The sequence below is a fragment of the Pithys albifrons genome, chromosome 2 (assembly GCF_047495875.1).
Source record: "Pithys albifrons albifrons isolate INPA30051 chromosome 2, PitAlb_v1, whole genome shotgun sequence".
Classification (NCBI taxonomy): domain Eukaryota; kingdom Metazoa; phylum Chordata; class Aves; order Passeriformes; family Thamnophilidae; genus Pithys; species Pithys albifrons.
In genome coordinates this window covers 58,194,830-58,216,624 of record NC_092459.1, presented here as the reverse complement: position 1 = coordinate 58,216,624, position 21,795 = coordinate 58,194,830, and the positions used below count along the sequence as shown (strand labels likewise).

General features: G+C 38.2%; 1 protein-coding gene across 3 annotated transcripts in view; it reads left to right on the top strand.

Annotated features, from left to right (window-relative positions):
* The window catches only part of MAP3K5 (mitogen-activated protein kinase kinase kinase 5), a 99,401-nt gene that overhangs the window by 62,517 nt on the left and 15,089 nt on the right, over window positions 1–21,795 (top strand). For all 3 annotated transcript variants that reach the window (XM_071549144.1, XM_071549143.1, XM_071549146.1), the window contains exons 12-23: window positions 4,368–4,417; window positions 8,361–8,456; window positions 9,835–9,916; window positions 11,838–11,971; window positions 14,237–14,364; window positions 16,178–16,314; window positions 16,910–17,015; window positions 17,975–18,132; window positions 18,624–18,801; window positions 19,598–19,618; window positions 20,699–20,876; window positions 20,977–21,145. In XM_071549144.1, coding sequence (XP_071405245.1) covers window positions 4,368–4,417; window positions 8,361–8,456; window positions 9,835–9,916; window positions 11,838–11,971; window positions 14,237–14,364; window positions 16,178–16,314; window positions 16,910–17,015; window positions 17,975–18,132; window positions 18,624–18,801; window positions 19,598–19,618; window positions 20,699–20,876; window positions 20,977–21,145 — 1,437 coding nt within the window. The remainder of the gene's footprint in view (window positions 1–4,367; window positions 4,418–8,360; window positions 8,457–9,834; window positions 9,917–11,837; window positions 11,972–14,236; window positions 14,365–16,177; window positions 16,315–16,909; window positions 17,016–17,974; window positions 18,133–18,623; window positions 18,802–19,597; window positions 19,619–20,698; window positions 20,877–20,976; window positions 21,146–21,795) is intronic.

Below are 21,795 nucleotides of genomic sequence, written 5' to 3'. Positions count from 1 at the left end.
GGCAAAACACTGGGGATGGTATGATTTGCAAGAACTAGAACTGTATTCTTCCGTGGCAGCATTTTGTTTGCCTGCAGGATTGGACAGTGTTGTTTTTCAGGTTAGAATCGTTGAGGTTGGAAAAGACCTCTAAGATGATCCAGTTCAACTGTTGACCTAGCACTGGCAAGTCCACCATCTTCAGCGTTCCTAGCAAGCAGTCTGTGAACAGAGAAACATTTTTGCACGCAAAATACAGTGAGGCTGGACTGCTTAGAATTTTGGTTGTAAGTTGAAGAGAAAATGTAAATGGCAGCTGAAATAGCATATTCTGAGAATAATTTAAAAATAAATTTATGCAATTCTTGGCCAAAATAAAAATTTACCACATAATAAATAGTTATTTGTCAGTACTACAGACTAAATCTTGCTATTTTAAAATATGTGTTCTGAAAGTATTTCTGTATTCAGATTTTAGTCTGCATAGAAACTACTTGTACATGCATTTTTTTTCCTTTTGTGGGCTTTTTTGTATGTGTATTTAGTTCACCTACAGACAATGATTTCTATTGTGTTGCATGGCTTAGCTGTAGCATAAGAAGGAACATAGAACTAGAAGGAATTTTCTGGATTGTTGAGCCCTGTTCACATCTGCTGCATGCACACTTGTCACATAGTGTTTCACATAAAGTGATCAAGCTTTGTCTGAGTACTAGTGTAGGTTTCACAGTTGACCAGCCATGCTGGAAAGTGGTTTGAGAATTTCACTGTACCTCTAGAAGAGCCAAAAGTGGAATACTACTGGTGAAGTAGAAGAGTGCTACTTTGGATCTTCTTGTTTTCAGTGTGAATTTGTTTGTTGTCATTTCATACACATTTGTTCTTTTCCTTACCTAGTGTTTTTGTTAAGTGGTTACTTTCTCTCTTTGATGTTTACCTTTCTGTATTTTTAAGGAGAATCCTAATGTCTCAGTGTGAGGTTTTTGTGTAGGTTTCTTTTTAGGCAAAATAATAGACTTGGTATACAGGCCACACGTGGCTCCTCATTGCCATGACTTCCTGTGTTCCAGTTTGAGTTAATCTTACTTGAGCATGTGCCTTCATATTCCAAAAATAGTATTTCACATTTATCATTTAGCTACTGGGATATTTAGCATAATTCTTCCAGCAATAGCCTTTTTCATATCTGTGTCATTTGACTGCCCAGTTATCCTGTGACTAAGAGAAGGATTTGGATGTGTTAGTTTATATATATGTGGTGTTCAGAAGACAGGTGTTTTGGCTTTGCAGAGTTTGTAACCTTTGCTCTGTAGCATTTTCCATTATTATAATGATGTTAATCTGTTTTTCAAGTTTCTTTGTAGTATGTTTTACCTTCTCCTTCCCTTTGCCCGTCTTCCTTCCTGATATGAGGGGTGTATCTTTGTATTTTCTGCAGATTAGTGTTTTCCTATTTTTGCTGCCCTAGTGTTAATACCGTTGAACATTAAATGCACTCCCTGGTACTTTTACTCTGGCCAGAATCCTTACTGTGGTGAGATTATTGAATAGCCAGGGATCTGATTAATACTCAGTGCAGGCATCCTTGTCCTGTGAGCCATCCTACCCTTTCAGCTGTACAGTTTTAGTCCACTGCAATTTATCAAAGTCCTTAGAATCCATCAGAAACCTTACAGGGAGAAAATGAACCAGTATGAGCAGTATAATATTTGTCTTTTCTTCAGGATTTTTGTGAAGGAAAATGATGTATTATGTCAGCCCACTGCAAAGTGGAATACTCATATTTTGATCTTTGCTAGCGTAAAACCACGCATTTTAGAGGCTGATTAACAAACAAAGACCACCCAATCTCTACTGCAAGGACATGTTAGATAGCTGGGTTTGGAAACTTCTTCATCTGTCCCATTTCAATCTATCACCCACTGTCAGAGCTTTGCCAATTCATGCTTCAGATTTCACTGCATAAATTAATGGTTCTGCTTGTTTTCCAGAATTCAGTCAGTGTTCCCAGGATCAGATTTGTGAGTTACAAAGCATATGAACTTCCTTCCACGCACAAAAAAGCTGAATTTCCATTTCAGATCCAAACTGGAACTCAGTGGAAGCTGCAGCTGGCACTTTTGTATTAAATAAACAAATGACAGTCAATACCAGGATAAATAATGTGACCTCTTCCTTTTCTGTTGCTTTTTTTAGAAATGTCTTCACTTTTATGCCTTTAATAATAATGAGTTTAAGACAAACAAATGCCTACAAAAATCAGACAGCATTTTTTGGTAGCATGCACGTTACCTTTGCCCTGCACTTCCCTAATTTTAGCAGCCCTTTCCACATGGGGTTAGAGGAATGCAGCAATGCTGGTTTTAAGTTTGAAATAGAACAGCCTGTCTCTGTTTCATATTGGCTTCTGAATCCATTTTGAGTTTTGTTTTGGGTAGTTGATGTTTTTTTGCCTAACCAAAGAACAGATGCTGAATTTGGATAGCATGCCTGATATATTTACTCCAATGTATTCAAAACCTGGCAACATCATGAAGGAGCATAACTTTTATATTATTTCATTGCTTGAGAAGTTCGTGTGGTAAATAAAATGCATGAATACGTGAGAGCGAGTTGCATGTAGCTGACAGGTAAAAAACACAATAATAATGTTTCTTGAGCATTTCTGCCAGTCAGGACATACATTTTAACTTACTTAGATTTTAAATTATTCCCAATAGTGGGAATTGGACAAGCACCAACAGCTAAGCTCTTAAAGAGAGTTTCTAAGCATATAAAATTAGAAACTGGCAGACTTTGTATATGAAGAGAGGAGTAAAAGAGCAGAAATGCCTCCTTATTAGCATAGGGATTGAGTTGGTGATCTTTCTGCATGCAGGAGAACCAGGCAACTCAAATAGTACTTTCACAAACACTTCAGGCTAGCATCAGTTAGTACTTCTACTTCAAGTTGCAATCCCAACTTTTCCTAATATCAGGCTATTCTCCTGTTCCTGTACTCCACTAGAGAAATTCTTGCCCCATTTAACATTGCAGAGATATTGGGGTTACTGCTTTGAACTTTGCAATTATAATAGTGTGAAACTTGTGCATCAAGAAAGATGTTTGCTTGTATTTTTGGTCCATTGTGTTAGGCGTTTCATATTAGTATCACAACCTTTAATGTGATTTGAGCATAAAGGAAAGAATTACGGAGGAGAAAAAAAATCATGTAGAAAGCCTTATAGAAACCTGTACCTGGGACAGTTATTTCCACTGTCATTTCCTGCACATTGTGCAAATATTTTTCAGTGTATCAGTACTGACTTCTGTGTATTTCACTATTCATGAAACGTTTTACAAGCTACACATTTTTGAATCTTCTTTTGGAATACATTTGATTATGTTTGTGTTTGACACTGTGCCCTTAGGCTATAAATTTACCTCTTAGCAAGAAAGGACTGTGAATTTTAATTGCTCAGATCACAAAAATGCCTGATGAAATTCAGCTCTACAGAGCAGAGGTTCTTCAAATATGTTACTCATTGTGATGGGATCCCAACATTGCCAGGACTGTGAGTTGGTGCCACCTTTTCCTGAAAGGAGAATGTTTTCATTAGAAGATACAAAAGATTCTGTTTGCTACAGTAAAGTTTTATTAAACTATAAACATAGACCAATATGACTGTCTACAGAGAGAACTCAGTGCTGCTGAATGTGATAGCTTTAAGTTTAAAAGATATGTAAATAAGTGAGGCCTGGCACTTTGTGTTTTGCTGGAGTGGCTACTTGCTTCCAGCCATGTTTATTACTCCAGCAGGTTTTAGGGGTTTTGGTACATTCATACTGCTCTCTTCTGGATTCCTAGTGAAATATTCTCCTTTCTATTTCTTTGGACACTTTGCCTTCACATTTGCATTCCCGAACAATTCATACTGCTTTTCCAGAATCTGCCACTTTGCTCTCCTGCATTAGATTTTCTGCATGTAGCTCTCTCTACCTGGTCTTCCCACACACTAGGGGATTGAGTGTGCAGAGCAGGATCTTGTTATTCTCAGAGGTGGAATATTTTTTCTCCCCACTTTCCAGAGGGTTGCATGTGATCCCAAGTTCAGTATCCACACAAGGCTATACTGTCATCTCTTCTGTTCCGATCTGCTGTTTAGAATGTTTTCTAAAATAGTATATTAAATGGTAAAGAAATAAACCACAACTTCTGTCTAGTTTTTCTGTTGCTTTGGTTCCAGATTAAAAAACATATGTCCTGAAAAATAACTGTTAAAAGGTAATAGACTGTTGTGATTTTCGTCCAGCTCACGAGCTTCAATCTAGGAGACATGCTTACTGGCACTTCATCTGTAAGAAGGCATGCTTTATATATTTATATCTATTTTTACTGTGTGTTACAGAAAGGTATCCATGAGTGGAACTTCTGTGCTGCTTCTATCAGGGGAGTAAGGTAAGTTGTTTCTCTTTTCTGTTTTGAGATTCTGTATTGAGAGTAATTGAATGAATGTTGTATTAAGCTACTGCTGTGGACCTAGGAGTGACAGTGATACTCTATCACTGCTGTAACCTCTTTGGATCAATTCTTAATTTTAGTCTCTTTTTGTTTTCCTCTAGGATTTATCTGTACTTTGTCATTCTGCAGCTTTCCACTTCACTTTCAGTGTAATTAAAAAAAAATCCAGAAAACTTTTATTTTTTTAAAGAGTCGTTGCTCTGTTCTAATAATAACTGTTCCACACACAAAGCTGTTGCTATGTCTGCAGAACGTTTTTGCACAGATGGATGATTCTTTTTCCTTCCAAAAAGTAACTTAAAAACCCAAACTATCAATAGGCACAAAAATTCAATCCTGTGGGATTCAGCTTATTTTAGTCAAAAATTGCAATGATATGCTTAGTTCAGTCTAGTTTGGGTTTTGGTTACAGTATGTTGTCGTGTGCACCTGAAAAAAAAAGAGAGGGGGGAATAATTTATTTACTTACTTACTTACTTGGTTTATTTTTATTTTTTCCTTCCTCTACCCCTTATTGAACTGTGCTGTGGTCAATGCTGTTTCGGTGTACTCTCCTGTATTTATTATTTAAACTGTGAATTATCATTTAAATTGTCAGTTGAATTTCCAATCTGCTCATCTGAACAGATGTCCAGAGCAACTCAGATGACTTTACAGTGAGCCAAGAGTCACAGTGAATTCTTAGAGAACTCTCTGGCTGCCTCTGTGAGTAGGTGCAGGGGGAAATATTTATCTTATGCAAGCATAAAACTGAATAAAGTTGGATTTTTTCTTCTTCTAAATATAGGCAAGTTTTGGATCACTTCATTTTTTCAGTGTTTTACAGGGATTTTTTTCCTAGTTTTATGAAGGCAAGTATTCTTTGGAATGGGAGAGCCTTCAGAACTAGGCCTGCTTCTGAGCTATTTTTGTATGAAGACTATTTTTGAGTACTTTGAAGCTTCTAGACTTGAAGTAGCCTAGAAAGAGGGAGTTCCCAGCTTTATGAGGATCTGAGCTCAGCCTTTCTAGACTATTAAGAGTCAGCTTTAGAAATGCAGTCTTAATGTACAAGGCAGGTCTTTGTACATGATCTTGGAGGCTTTTTAAACAAAGACCTCCGTAAATACTTGCAGCATTACATAAAGAGATAGCAGGCCTGAAGAGACATCTAACATTGAAGTGGTAAATAATTGGCAGAAGAGACAGAGAGTCACTTCTTTTGCATGCTGCATAACAGTCAGTGTCATCAGCACTTCGTCTCACGAGGAACAGGGAGCAGCTTTCAAGAGGTGCAAAGCAACTTGGGAAGTGTAGGGAACTCTTCAAGTATAATGGTGCTAAATGTGTATGCTGGAAGTCATAGTAATTGGCTCTAGCTTAAGAAACTCATCAATTAGCAGTTTCTGTGCCAATGTAAATATCTTTGCTTTTGCCATATGCCTTCTTGACCTCTAATACAAATCTTTCTTACTGAATCAGGCCAAAAAGTGCTGTTATTCTTAAAGGCTTTATCAGAATGTTTTGAGCATGGCTGTTACCACAAGGTGCTTTATTTTTCCAGTCAAAACCCAAAAATTAAAGTGGCAAACTGAAGTTGCTAGACTGTAAGTTGGCTTTATCTCACTGTTCAGGATGAGTCTTGGATTAGGAAGTAACTGCTGCTTGTGTTGTTTCTGTGGGAGAGTGCCTTAGAGGTCATCCTGATGAATGTAGTGGGAAAGTTGGATTCAGATCTGTATCCAGTTTCCTTCATAGCTTATGAACTTAGACAAGCTTAAGACAAGGATATTTGTCTTCATCCCACGTTCTTGGAGCTTTGAGTTGGACTACTTCATTACAACAGTGAGAGGTGTCTGTACTGCTACAGTTCCAGAAAACCTAGAGAAGTTCCATGCAGCTGCTTTTCTGTGGTTGCTGCCAGTGTCCAACTGTTTCATCTGCTGCTTCATCTGGAAGCAGTTACAGAATTTGCAGTATTTCTCATTGACTAGAGGGAGTTCTGCATGTACACGAGCTGGGCACAAGGCCCATGCTATGTTGTGCTTCCCTGTTTGTTTTCAAAGTTTTGCAAATTCAGCCAGAGTTCTGCTGCCACAGAAGTCAGTGGGTACTGCATCTGCTTTGCTGGGACACTTGTCAGAATGAGGCATTTCCTGACCAAATTGGCCTGTCTCTTTTTATAACTTGGATATTTTTTAGTCTTCATTTTTTCACTTCAACAACTCTCAGGAAGGAAAACAACATGTAAGCAGTGTAAATGCTCACCTAAAGGTCTTAAATGTTAATGAATTTGCGTGGCCTCTGTGTACACTCTGCATTCTTACTCTTTTATTCACTGCTGTGTTAGTCAGTGGTTTCTGGGAACGTCAGGTTTCAACTGACAGGTTATTCAGTAAAATGTTTAAACACACATGGAACTTGAAATGAATGAGTAATTATGTTGATATCAGTTACTCCATATTTAGTGAGCTTACTTATATGCTTGAAAAACTTGAATTGAAAGATAGTTTTTAAACTGCATGGAAGTGACTGACTGTCTTCCCAAACGTGTACATTACTTAGCACTTACGAATTTCTCCTAATGTAAAAATAAATGAATCATCACACACAAAGACAAATATTCTTATCATGGACCTCACTCTTCCTACAAACCCGCCCCAGCCATTTGCTTACCAAAAATTAGAGGGCTCTACAATAGAAGAATTATAAAGGAAAGCAAGGATCAGAAAATCTTAGACATCTATTAAAGGCTGAAAATTCCAAGTATTTCGTGATACTTAAAGAAAAACTGTTACATTACTCAAATTGTCAATCCTTTGGCACAACATAGAATGTAATTCTACTTTATTGTACCATAAATTAAATAAAAACATGATGGCAATCTTGATCCAACTAGAATGGATTGCTTTCACTAGGACTGTGAATTTTGTCCAGTATATTAGTAAGATTAATAAGGAGACTTTCTCTTGGCTTCTTGAATACTGTGTTATATTCCCTTGTAACACTTTTAGCCATCTTCCTCCCCTTCCTCACTTTTTTCAGTATAGTAACAATCAATTATACAGCATCAACTTGACAGCTGGCACTCAATATGTGACAACAGAGAGCTCTTTGAAATAAAATGTAATATTTTCTTTAAGGAGCAGAGTAATGACATACATATGAATGGTTTTATTGAATGAATATCTTTGCAAGAGCTGCAGCCTACTTGGAGTGGAAAACTGACAACTGTACCAGAGTTTGCACCTCTGTTTTCCTGTTGAGACATCTGTGCATCCTTAAGAAAGTGGCATATTTGCCTCCTCATTATCTTTGTTCTCCCATTACAGCAGATGAAACAAAACCAAAGGAAGATGTGGGTGGGCAAGGGGGGTAAAGTCATTCACCTCATATTTAGATGCTGACTTACTTTAAAATATTTTTCCAAAATACTATCGATGTACCAATTAACAAGGAACTGATCAGAAATTGTTGTATTCAAGATTGGGCTGTGGCTGATGTGTAAAGCAGGAAGAATTCATGATTTGAGTTCAAAGTCCAGTTTTCTAAAATGATCCTGAAAGGTTGTTTCATCCTGGTTGCAGAAGTAAGAATTAAGGGCCTTACCTAAAGGCACTGAAGACAAAAGGGTTACAGGTCAATGGAAGTATTCCAATGAATTTCTTTACTTCTGCTCTTTCTTGGACAATGTGTGGGCAAGGGGGACAAGCTGAATGTAGCAAACAGCAGAATGTGAACTTTGGAGAATCGAAGAGGGTAATTTTACAATAAGGAAAAACTGATTTCTCAGGTTTAATATGGTGCTTACCCATGTTCAATGGGTTGATCTGTATAGTTTGACAAAGCTGGTAGAAGTCCAAGTGCATCTCTCCAATAACTGGCTTGGCTGTTCTTTCAGCATTTCAAAGTTTGAAGAACGATGCTGTTTCCTATACGTTCTACACAACTCGGATGACTTTCAAATCTATTTCTGCACAGAACTTCATTGCAAAAGGTCTGTCACTATTGTTATTTCAGAAAAAAACATTGCCTGTGGTGGGATTGATGGCATCTGCTTGCACAACAGGGACTGACAGTTGATCTGTGCATCCTCAGTGGTCACCTGTGAAAGCTTGATACTACAGTACTCAGGAGATAAGACATATGAAGGGTCAACATGCAAGTTCAGACAAAAATTAGAAACAAATACAATTAATTACAAATTTGATTTTTTTTTTACACACACCTTTCTGTTAGTTTTGTAATACTTATCATATTAAGGGTTACTAATACTGTATGTTTGCCCCCAGTCCAATAAAGCATTCTAAACTTAAAAAAGATTTTCTCAAGGGGGAACATTTGGGGTAACAACAAGGTCTAGTCAACATTTCTATTTAACAGTAACTATAATTATTTTTACAATTATGAAGAAGAACACTTGGTTTCCTTTAACACATGTTTACATAAGTAAGATTATCCCTGTGTCCCTGCAGAAAATTGATAAGGATTTGTTGCACAAAATTAGAGGTGTCTCAGTTTCTCTGAGCTGTGCTTCTGCTCCATAAGCTTGAGGGCTGTGGTCTTGAGTTGATCTAAGGGGCATTCTCAGGGGAAATTCATGTCTTTTTGTGCTAAAAAAAGGCTGCAACTTTACCTAAAATCCCTCCAGTACTCTCTATTAATGACTGTGGCCACCCAATCTCTGGATTGTTGTTTCATCCATCCTAGTTCATATAGGTTCTTTTACCATGTTCATTCCCCTTCATATCTGAGCTTTTCTTAAAGAGATGGATAAGCAATACCTTAGTATGACATGGTTTTTGTACTTACATTCTTTCAAAAGGATAGAAGTCATATAGAATAGTATTTTTTATGAAAACATGCAAAACAGATACCCTTTTCATTCAAGCAAAAACTTCAAGCTCACATTACTGCACTACAAAAACTCTCCCAAATGCAGGCATGACTTCTAGGCACTTCTCATGATACTTCAGTGCTTTCACTGAACATAAAGAAATGATAGTATAGGATGAGAATTTCTCGCAAGATGTAGATTTTGAAATGTGAATTCCATTAATAATTTCAGATGTCATAGATGTCTTGTGCAAAAAAGGAGTACGTCAAAGAAGTAAAAAAACTGCAGATTTTGACTGCTGATTTGTTATGTAAACAAAATCTTTTTCTTCTGACACGCAAACTTTTACACTGAATTTATACTTACTGTATAAATTATAGATATACTTCTATATTTCTTCTTATTATATAATATGTAATTACATATAAGAACACTGTTCTTAAGTCTTCTCTTGGTTCACTTGTTACTTTAGAGAGAAGAGCTCTCTTTGTCCCCATAAAGTGTGTATTTGCTTTTCTTATCTCTTTTTTTGGTACAGATTTTTTGACATGGTAAACAGTATCACTGAAGAAATAGGGAAGACTACAGAGGAAGGAGAATGTGATGGAGACTCTCTAGAGGTATTTTTTACATTTTGTCCTCCAACAAAATAAATTTGGGGCTTCCAGTCTAGCATTTCATAGAAGTAAATTACACATCCCTTTTCTGGGAGAAATTAGTGAAGTTATTGTTTAGAAAATCTTATCCTGTACTGTTTATCTATTAATAATTCTTTTTAAATGTCCTCATGTAGTTTACCCAGCACATGAAATAGAGTCTCTTGTATTTCAGTTAGCCTACTTGCTATAGAAGGTACACAGCTTTGGAGTTCTGCCATTCTCCTTATTACAGTGACTCTTGTAACAGTTACTTCAGAATGCACTCATGATCAGGCAGCATTAGGATCTGTTTAAATTTTAAAGACTGTTTGTTCTCTGTTTCATGCATCACTGGAATCATATGCGCTTACATTATTGGCAGATTGCACAACAAGTAAGGGTGTAATTGTAGTAGGGAAGGCTTGCCCTGGCTAGTTACTGTTGGTAGAAGCAATTAAAAGCACGCTCAAATCAGATGATGATCTTGGTGCTGCTGGGAGTCTGTTTGTACCTTTAGCCCACAAAGTAAGCTGAAGCTTGGGATGCCCTACTTCTGTTACTACCCCTGTTAGCCAAGTTACAGCTTCTCTGAGTATACTGTCACACACTCTGTTCTCACCTTCAGTTTTATCTGAACATAGACACAGGTGAAAAGTGAGTACCAGGCCATTGGGTGCAGTGTCACACTTAAGGTAATAAGGCTTTCTTTGAGGTGGCAGGGAACAGGATAGAATATCTAAGCCCATGTTCTGTCACATGAAAATCTGGTGCCCCAAAGCTCTAAGACGTTCATAACTAACTGAGAGAGTCAGTGCTGTGCAGTGAATACAAACAGCCCTCTGTCCCAGTTTTGATGTTGTCATTTTATAATATATCTGAAATCAGAGATGAGCAAAGGGAAACCACTGGAGTGACTTGTGGCATAGAAAAATAGCCTATAATGAGAACCTTAGGGTGCCTGCTTGTTTATTTTTGCCAAAAGAAAAGCAGTGGGTGACTTGATCACAGTGGGCAAATATTTGTAGGGGGAAAATAACAATGTGTTAATGGTCTCTCTAATATGTTGAAAAAAATGTAATTAAATAGTGACACAGAAGAAATTTGAATTAAGAGACATGACTTCACCATGAGAGTAATTCATCATTTAAACAAAGTAAAAGAAGAAATGGATTCTCTCTTTTATTAAAAAAATAGCCATCTTTATTTGGAGGAAAATAAAAAATACTTTATCTAACCATAAGCTACTGGGTTAAGGAGAGGAGTGAGCTTGTGAAATGTTGTCTCTGTATTACACAAGACCACAGATCAGATAACCTGTCTAACAAATGCTATTGGACTTGCCTTAAACCCTTTGAAATTCAAACTCAGCTGAAACCACTCTTACTGCACTGCAGTCCTGACTAACCTCCATTGGCACAGTGTGCTGGCAGAGCTGGCAGTGGCAGAATTGAGGTTGTGCTGGTTGTGGAAGCTGTGGTCAGGTCAGGAGAGCGCCTGGGACAAATGAGGTGTATCCCGCCTTGCTCTCCGTCCCAGCGTGGGAGCCGGCGCTCTCCGTTGGGTGCAGAGTGCCCTCTGCCGCCGGCTCCTGGTCTTACAGCACCTGCCCGCGGAGCTGCCGGTGCTGCTGAGTAAGACCTGCAAGCGGAACTGCAGCGAACAGATAAAGGCCACCTAAGCTTAGCTTGATGCACTTTCCTGACATGGCTACCTTAGAAGCCAGTGGAGAAACAAAGCCACATCTGCACAGTATCCGAGTTGTCTTCGTGAAGTGTTTTTCTTTCCTCCTCCGCGTTCTGCAGAAAGCTACTAGCACCTACATGCCTTAGTTATGAGCACAGGGTCAGGTGGAATAAATCTTATCCTTCTGTTTCATTTCATGTTGTTGTTGTTTGGTTTGCAGTATGATTATGAGTATGATGAAAACGGCGAGCAAGTTGTTCTGGGGAAAGGAACATACGGCATTGTATATGCTGGACGAGATTTGAGCAATCAAGTCAGAATTGCAATTAAAGAAATCCCAGAGAGAGACAGCAGGTATAGTAACTCTGGCTAATTTCAGATTCTGTGCATTACATAATTTCATTATTAATGTGATCACTCAGTTTATTGAGCAAGGAGTACCTCTTCTATAAAGCAGCCAATAATTTCCTTGTCTGTGGTATATTATGGTGTTCCCTTTCTTTGTAACTGGATGTTTCCAAGTTAGGGAGTGGATTGTGATCACAACTGAGAATTTAGATATTTCTTGGGTTTAGTACTATTACTTTTTCTTTCAAAATAACACTGAAGTGCAGAATCTCACTTAAACACCCAGTGATTGGCACTGTCTACTTAGACATGCTCAGGCACATCCTTAAAAAAGACCTATTGAAATGCATGATCTGTGGAGTCCTTTAAAATTCTGAGCCTGAATTGTTGATAAAGACATTTTCCTTTCTTGTTTTTGCTCCATTTACTATGAAACCTCATAAAAGTAGAATAAATCATGTGGAATGAGCTCTTTGTTAATTTTTTTTAATGCAGTCACTTTTTATATGTTTCTCTGTTATAAAGGTTGTCATGTAAAGAAGGGGCACTTGATGTCCTTAGTATTTGTGTTTCTGAAGACTTCCAGTGTACCCTGTTTTTTATACATAGATCTCTACAAATGTTGTGATAAAAGTGATATGAACTCTAAAGTTAAGATTTTTTAAGTGAAACTGACTGTATTAAACTGTCAAGTTATTCTGAAATTTTACATTAGCCTTTGGCTTTGAAGTCAAGTGTTGTACAAACTGCTTCTTAACAGGTGACTTCAGTGCCTGGATCTTTACTGGCAGACTGTAAAATATAAAAGACTGTAACTCAGACTTATGTTCAGGAAAATTACGAAAAGTAGGAAATAAAGTCGTTGCCATGGTTGGCAAGAGAAAGATAAATCCTTCCTTTACCCATTTCCTATTTAAAGAAATAATTTTTTATGAACAAAGCTTCTTTGATAAAGACAGGACACTGCTTGGTAGCAGAAGGAATCAGATATCAATGTACATAAAATAACAAGTGTACCAACTGCTGAATTTTTATTCAGCATTTCAGGAGGGAATGGAATCTGTTGTTTCCAGGTTTGTCTTTTGCCCGTTTGGCTTCTTGTGGTTTATTACTATGATCCCATATTTTGACATGCTTAATTTCCTCTACAGAGAGAGCAGAGCATTGTCCACTTCTGATAGGAAGCAGCAATTTTTAAGTATCTCTCTACTGCTCACATGATCAGGTTTGAGACCATCTGAGGAATCTGAACATGCACAGGTCCATGGGATTTCATGAGATACATCCACAGGTCCTGAGGCAACTGGCAGAAGATAGTGGCTAAGCCACGATCATCATGTTTGAGAAATTGTGGCAGTTCAATAAAGTTCCCACTGACTGGAAAAGAAGAAATAAGACCCCTGTTTTTAAAAAGGGGAATAAGAAAGATGCAGGGAATTACAGGCTGTTCAGTCTCACCTTTGTGCCTAATATGATCGTGGAGCAGATCCTCTTGGAAACTATACTAGGGCACATGGAAAATACTAAGTTGATTGGTGGCAGGCAACATGGGAACACTGAGGGCAAATCATGCCTGACACATTTAGTGGTCTACTATGATGAGGTTACAGCAGTGGCCGATAAGTGAAGAGTGACTGACATGATCCCCCTGGACTTGTGCAAAGCATTTGACTCTCCCATATGACATCCTCGTCTCTAAACTGGAGAGATGTGGATTTGACAGAAGAACCACTTGGTGAATAAGGAACTGGCTGTATGGTCGCGTGTAAGAGTTACAGTCAATGACTCAATGTTCAGATGCAGGCCAGTGATGACTGGCATTCCTCTGGGTTTGGTATTGGTGCAGCGTTGTTTTAACATAACCATCAACAACTCTCAGCAAATTTGGCAGTGACACCCAGCTGAGCTGTGCAGTCAGTGTGCTGGAGGGAAGGGTTGCTATCCAGAGGGACCTTGAGAGAGGTTTGAGAGGTGGGCCTGTGTGAAACTTACGAAGTTGCACAAGGCCAAGTGCAAGGTTCTGCACCTGGGTCAGGGCAATCCCAGGCACACCTACAGGTTGGGCAGAGAATGGACTGAGAGCAGCCCTGAGGAGAAGGATTTAGGGGTGTTAGTTGAAGAGAAGCTCAACATGACCTGGCAATGTGCAGTCGCAGCCCAGAAAACCAGCCCTTGTCCTGGGCTGCATCAGAAGAATTTCAGTTACTACAGTAAACACAAAGCTTTCTTCCTAAAGGTCAATTTTGAATAAACTGCTTCTTTTCTTTCCAGATACTCCCAACCTCTGCATGAAGAAATAGCTTTGCATAAGCATCTCAAACATAAGAACATTGTTCAGTATTTAGGTTCTCTTAGTGAGAATGGCTTCATTAAGATATTCATGGAACAAGTGCCAGGTGGTAAGTTTTGAGGGAGACTGGTTTGGTGGTTGCTTTGTTTGTTTAACTTTTTAAAAGTATAAAAACCTAATATGGCCACAAGATATATTTCATGCATGTGTAATATTCTTTAATGTCTCTTTCCTAAATTAATGGAGGAAACTCTGTCTTCAAGTGCTTGAGGCCTCTCCTTCAGTACTTAGATAGATGTGCTGCAGATACTGCTCAGATCATTGCTGTAAGCAGGCAAGCTCCTTTTACCTCAGATCTGTGCTGGGTTGACCCTGGCTGGATGACAGGTTCCCACCAAAGCCACTCTGTCATTCCCCTCCTCAGCTGGCCAAAGCAGACAAAATAGATCACATGACTTGAGGGTCATGATAAGCACAAGTAGAGATCACTCACCAGTTACCATCACAGGCAAAATGGACTCAGCTTGGGGATATCAGTTTAATTTATTACCAGGCAAATCGGAGCAGGATAACGAGAAATAAAGTGAAATCTTAAAAACACCTTCCCTCTACCTCTCCCTTCTTTCTGGGCGCAACTTCACTCACAATTTTCTCTCTGTCCTCCCACCAGCAGCTCAGAAGGCTGGGGAGTGTGGTCAGTTCATCAAACATTGTCCCTGACACTCCTTCCTCCTCAGGAGGAGGTCTCCTCACACTCTTCCCCTGCTTCAGGGTGGGGTCCCTCCCATAGGGGACCTTTATGAACTTCCACAATATGAGTCCTTCCCATGAGCTGCTGTTCTTCAAGAACTGCCCCAGTGCAGGTCCCTTTCACAGGGTGCACAGTCCCTCAGGAGCAGTGCAAGTCCTCCATGGGGCCATAGGTCCTACCAGGAGCCTGCTCCAGAATGGGCTTCCCATGGGGTCCTAATCTCTTTCAGGCATCCCCCTGCTCCATTCCATGGGCTTCAGGGAGACAGCCTGCCTCACCATGGCCTTCACCATGGGCTGCAGGGCAATCTCTGCTCTGAAGCCTGGAGCACTTCCTCCCCCTCCTTCTTTGCTGGTGTCTGCAAGGCTGCTTCTCTCACATATTCTCACTTCTCTGGCTGCAATTTTTGTTGCATATATTTATTTACCTTCTTGAATCCCAGAAACACTGCCACTGTTGCTAATGGGCTTGGCCTTCACCAGTGACAGGTCCATCTTGGAGACATCCAGCATTAGCTGTATTAGACATGGGAAAGCTTCCAGCAGCTTCTCACAAAACTTCCTCCTGTAGGCCCTCTGCTACTAAACACTTCCCATGCAAACCCAGCAGAGGATAGAGATGATCTGTGCCCATACTACTAGAACAACCATACCTACCCACCAGTGTCTGAACCCTCCTCAGGCACGTAACACAGGAAAGGACATGAGTGATTGTTGCTTCTGTTTGCAGCTAAAGAATTCAGAGCAGCCAGATGCAACAAAAAATTCCAGTACTTCACCTTAGCTTTTCAAGAAACTGGGGAGTTTGTGTATGTAAAAAGACATACTTATGCTCATATACCCTTTTTCAATCTTTTACAACATTCCTTGGGTAAATTCTCTCCAGACACAGGAGGGACGTGAGAATATTGATTAAATGGGTTCTGATTTGCATGCCTGAGGAAGCATAAACTTCAGTGCTGCAGCTGAGGCCAGTGAAGATACTGAGACTCTCTTTAATTACTCAGGCTGGTGGCAATGCAAGTGAACATTTGCCTAGAGAGGACTCTGGTTATAGAAGAGGTGACTATGTTTGGATTGGGATTGATGTTCATTGTTACTTTTTTCCTTTGAGGGAGAAAGCAGAATTTAATTGGATTGTACTCTCACTTTTTGCTCTCCAAAATTTATAGGCAGCCTTTCTGCTCTTCTGCGATCAAAATGGGGACCATTAAAAAATAATGAGCAGACAATTGGTTTTTACACCAAGCAGATTCTTGAAGGATTAAAATACCTCCATGATAATCAAATAGTGCATCGAGACATAAAGGTAAGAATGTGCAGAGAATTAAGCCTCATAGTGCTATGTAACTGCATAGCTATTTATTTGTCCTGTAATTTAAAAACTTTTTTCTGAAATCTCTCTGCTATTCTGACTCATGGGTTAGGTAGGTGAACAATTGTTCATTTTAATTTGCACCAGTAACATATGTTTGAGGTTTTTTATTTTAGAAAAAATGACATAGAGTAACTTAAGATGTGATAAAGTAGATACTTTTATTTCAGTTTTTAATTACACAACTGAACATTCATAAAATCTGATTAGAAACGAAGAAGATTGTGGATGGGATATTTAGCAAGTTCTTTTCTAAGGAGATGGCAGACAAAAAATGTTTTGGTTTTTTTAAAAAGAGCCTTTTCCCCTCTTTTAATATTCTTCAAATGAATTTCTGTAGTCTTCTGGTAAAAGGAAAGTTCACATTGAAATGAAATTTCTGTTAATGGGATTGCATAAAGCAGAAACACAATTGATTTCTCTTTCATCTCCTCTCTTAAAAGCCTTAAGAGGTAATTGTTACTTAGTGAAAATTGCACTGTAAAAAAAGGCTGTGCAAGAAAATTGTTCTGAATGTTCTGTTCCTCAGGGTGATAACGTGCTTATCAACACATACAGTGGAGTGTTAAAGATTTCGGACTTTGGAACTTCAAAGAGACTTGCAGGAATCAATCCTTGTACAGAAACTTTCACTGGTATGTTCCCAGAGGAGACTTTTATCCTCACTCGAACTGTGTATGTAGGGTCAGAATCCACAGATGCTGAACTTTCATTGACTTCAAATCAGTATGAAAGGTTACTGCAAGAATAACTTTTTGATATATAATCTTAAGCTGTACACTGTACTTGTATGCACGGTTCAAAGAGAATGCTGTTTTGGATGTTCTACTTGTGACATCAAGGTCCTCCACAACACAAGAGCTGTGTGTATCCTACGTTGTATTTCAGTCTGTCTCCTCTGTGTGCATGGCTTTTTCCTCATGCTGATCTTTTTTCTTTCATGATTGGCTTGAACATCCTGGCTTCATCTCCAGAACTGGTTATCTACAGAACCTGTCATTAACTTGCTCCTCTCTCTTCTTGGTAATTTGATTGGGATCTTAAATCATGCAGTAGCACTGCATTAAATAATAATGCAAAATGGGAAGTGACTTGTTACTTCACATTCATTCTCTGCTCTTCCATTGCTACTCTAAATGGAACAGAAAGCAGAATGATGTGTCAGGTTGATTCCCTTATTTCAGAATTCATGTCACCTACTCTTTTAGGTTAAGATTTCAGATTTCTCTTTCTCTTTCTTTCTGGGTGCAATTTGGAGCGAACTCCCATATTTTAATCTTAAGGTATAATACAGTAAATGAGAACTATGTCTGATCCAAAGCTCATCTAAACCTTTAATAGTTGTAATTGACTTGGAAAAGTAATATTCAGAGCAGTAGATGATACCAAATGCTTTTTGCACAAGTAATAGTTTTAGTAGTATTTTCAGTTTGTATGGAGTGCATAAAGAAATTTCTGAATTTTGAATAATAACAAGGGGTTTTTTTAACATTCCCAGTATTGCTCACTCCTCAGTGATTTTGTTCCTCTTGTCCCTTAGCTATCTGTTGGCAGCATTAGTGCATCTAAGTAAAAAAAGAGTATGTTTAAACAGGTACCCTTCAGTATATGGCACCGGAAATCATAGACAAAGGGCCGCGTGGCTATGGGAAGGCTGCAGACATCTGGTCTTTGGGATGCACAATCATTGAGATGGCTACAGGGAAGCCCCCGTTTTATGAACTGGGAGAACCACAAGCAGCAATGTTTAAGGTCAGACATCTTCCTTGTACAGCTCAGAAAAGTATTTGTAAACACAGGAAATCATATGACTGTTCTGGAGAAGCTGGAATTCGAGGTTGCAGGAAAAGAAGATAAAGGAAGTTCTTGGTTCATGAGGATGTGAAGAATAATGTGATTAAGCTGAGAGGGAGGGCTGTGTACTTTTGCATAGAGAAATAGAGCAATAGCAGCTATTCAGCAGTCTGGGTATTTAAGAAAAAAACAATGACAAACTGAAAAAAGAAGCAGTTTTCTGCTTTGTGAGAGCCTCTACTTACATTTGTGGAGTGTTTTTAACTATAATTGTTTTTACGGTTTGTAATAGGTTTTTTTCTCTAAATTAACAAATTAGTTACAGAAAGTTAATATCAAAATTTGAGAATGATATGCCACTTTTACTATCTAAACAGTTTTTTTTGATGTTGTTTAGTGTTTGGGGAAAGAACAGCGGAGGCCATTATTTTTCCCTTTATTTGTCTCAGGTTGGAATGTTTAAAATACACCCAGAAATTCCTGAATCCATGTCTGCAGAAGCCAAGGCTTTCATACTGCGTTGCTTTGAACCAGATCCCGATAAACGAGCTTTTGCTCATGAGCTCCTTATAGATGAATTCTTGAAGGTTTCAAGCAAAAAAAGAAAGTCGCCATCAAAGCTCTCAGGTAAGCATTGCTAAACTCAGTCTGGAATTTTTCTCTTGTCAGTGGTACTGTTTCCTGAAACTAATGATTTAGTCTTTAAGATGAACACAGCAGATCTCCATTGCAGATGAATGTTCAGTTGTAACTTTCTGTACTGGCAGCTTGCTGCAGAAACACTGCAGAATTCTGTTATAGAATGTTGTCACAGAAGGGATTTACAGAAATATTTCTAATAGGGTTTCTAAAAGTCTGTTCATGGTTTCGTGCAGTTTGTATGATCGTTGGGATTTGTGTTTGCTTTTTTAAATTTGCATATGTTTTTGTCAAAAATATGTTTATATGGGGTATATTTTGTGTAAAGTTAGAATATACTATTGAACTTCAGGGGAGTTCTACATGAGCAAAATAATCTTTGTCTCATTGCAAATGTGTGCACACTGCATTATTTTTTTCATGTATTCATTTCCTATAGTGTTCTTAATTATAGGAAGTAACAAAGCAGTTTTGAGAGCATGAATAACATATTCTATTGTATGTGCATATATACTTACGAAAATATCTTCTGTATATTTTTAGAATGATACCTAAAGGAAATAAAAATATCAGGTAAAGGAGATGCCATTAGATGATCACTTTTAACATGGTTTCTACACCCTCAGATTAAAATTAACTTTAAATTGCAATAAATCACACCTTTGGGGACTGCAGACAGGAGAGTTGAGAAAGTCCATAAAAATGGGAACTTATCCTTTTGACTAGACCTATTTTCTCAGTTAATTTCAGCATATTTAACTTTTTTTTTTCTTTTCTACTGCAGTTCTTTCAGCTAACACAAATGGTGAGTTGTAACATACTTCTCTATCAAAACATAGCTGTGTAGATACTGTGGTTTTAAGTTACTCTGGTACAATTTGTTAAACTAAAATGTTGGAAAGAGAAGTGGGTACAATTGTGAACATAGGTGACCTCTCTTTCTATTAGGAATGTCTAATCTATTGTGCATATTTAAATTACTATTTTTAATCAAACCAGACTTTGGTAGGCCTTAATTGTCTAGGCAGGGAGTGATACAGGCTTGAGGGGCTGTGCTGTTGTTCATGGGGAAATTCAGTGGAGACCAATGGTTGTTTTGTAGTAGCAACAGAGCCACAGTTTGTAGAGAAAGACAACATAGATTTTTATTAGACTAAATTGTATAACTGAAAAAGCAGAATGCATTTGATACCTCTTGTCAGGCCTGGGTACAGAATACTCATCTCTTTCAGGAAGTGAACTGGGGAGAGTGCAGGAGGGAACTGAACACACACATAGTTACCTTGATTATGAGTTGATATCAAAGTACATTTTGAAGTGTGCACATTTAAAATAGGTATTAATAGTTTCCTGCAGCAGTAATATGTGCTTTGGATTTAAAACTGAAAGTTCTGACTTAACTGCATGATTCTTATTAATCAAAAACTATGAACTAATTAAACTTGTACAGAACAATCTGATAAAAATACTTGTGTTATAGTATGTATATTACGTAGATAAATATATACATATTTATATAGTCCCATAAAATTAAGATCTTGGAAGGTGCTTGGATGATTTACCCTATAGAAACATTTTGCTCTTAATGAAGTCATGATATGAGGTGCATATTCACTTCAGTGTTGAAGTTCTGTAAGTGAACTTGCAAAGAACCCAGCATTTCCATCTCTCAGGAAGCTTTTGAATAAAAGCATAACTGAAGGGTAACTCTATTCCAGAAGAACAAGCTTTTAGAAGTTTTTTTTGTCAATGTTTTTTTTGTTTGTGTGTGTTTGTGTGTGTGAAAACTGAATTCTTTCTATTTCCTCTGAAAGAATAATCTTTTCACCTTAGAATTATGATGGCATTATTAAATTCTAATTTCTGAATATTCCTAAATGAATAGAGTATCTTCGGAGCATATCCTTACCTGTTCCCGTTCTGGTGGAAGATACAAGTAGCAGCAGTGAATATGGTTCTGTCTCACCTGATACGGAATTAAAAATTGATCCATTCTCTTTCAAAACAAGAGCTAAATCCTGTGGTGAAAAAGATGGGAAGGGAATCCGGTCCCTTTTTCTGAGGTAAAGAACACTCTGGCATTTATGTTATACAGTAGATTAGGAATGTGTGTATTGGGATGGTTTCTCTAAAGTTTCTTTTCACTGCGTGTCTTTCATTCAGCATCCCAGATGAACATTTTGAGGATCACAGTGCACCTCCTTCACCAGAAGAGAAAGATTCTGGGTTTTTCATGCTGAAGAAGGATAGTGAAAGGAGAGCCACCCTACACAGGATATTAACTGAGGACCAAGAGCAGGTGGTGAGGAACTTAATGGAAGCTTTGACTCAGGTAAGGTAATTTCAGAAGGCAGCAAGAATTTTGTGGAATTTGAAGACTTCTCTGCAGCTAGAAACTCTTGAAATTAGACATAGTAATGTCTTGAAATCAGACATAGTAAAGCAATTAAAAAATCAGGTTTGATTAAACTAGAAAGCAGACACCATGTAAGCTTTCACAATTATTGTTTTATTTGGGCTCTTAAAAATAGTCTTTGAAATTGTTTATGCTGCATTACAGATGTCTTTTGAGTTATTTGTAATTAGTATATGTATATCTGGGTATTAGTACTGGCCAGACAACAGAAAAACATGTTCTCGTGATACTCTATTTTGCCAGTGATTTTCCAATTGGACTAGCTGAGGCTGTCAGGGCAACTCATATAAGGTAGATCATCTCCAGCAGGGATTACCTTGTCCCCCTTTAAAGTTCTTTCTTTGTCCAGCTGGTTTGACAGAGGGAGGTTTAAGTCTTTTGGCCTGTCTGGCCTTAGGTTATTGTGTAGAAAAAATGGGGCTGACTGGCACACCATTGCCTTCTAGCCAACAGCCATAAAATGGGAAAGAGGGGCTTAGGGAGAAAATAAATCGCAGCTATTCCCAAATGCTCTCGGGGGCACATATGGAGGGAAGATGTAGTAACAGTGAGAGCTACAGCAAACA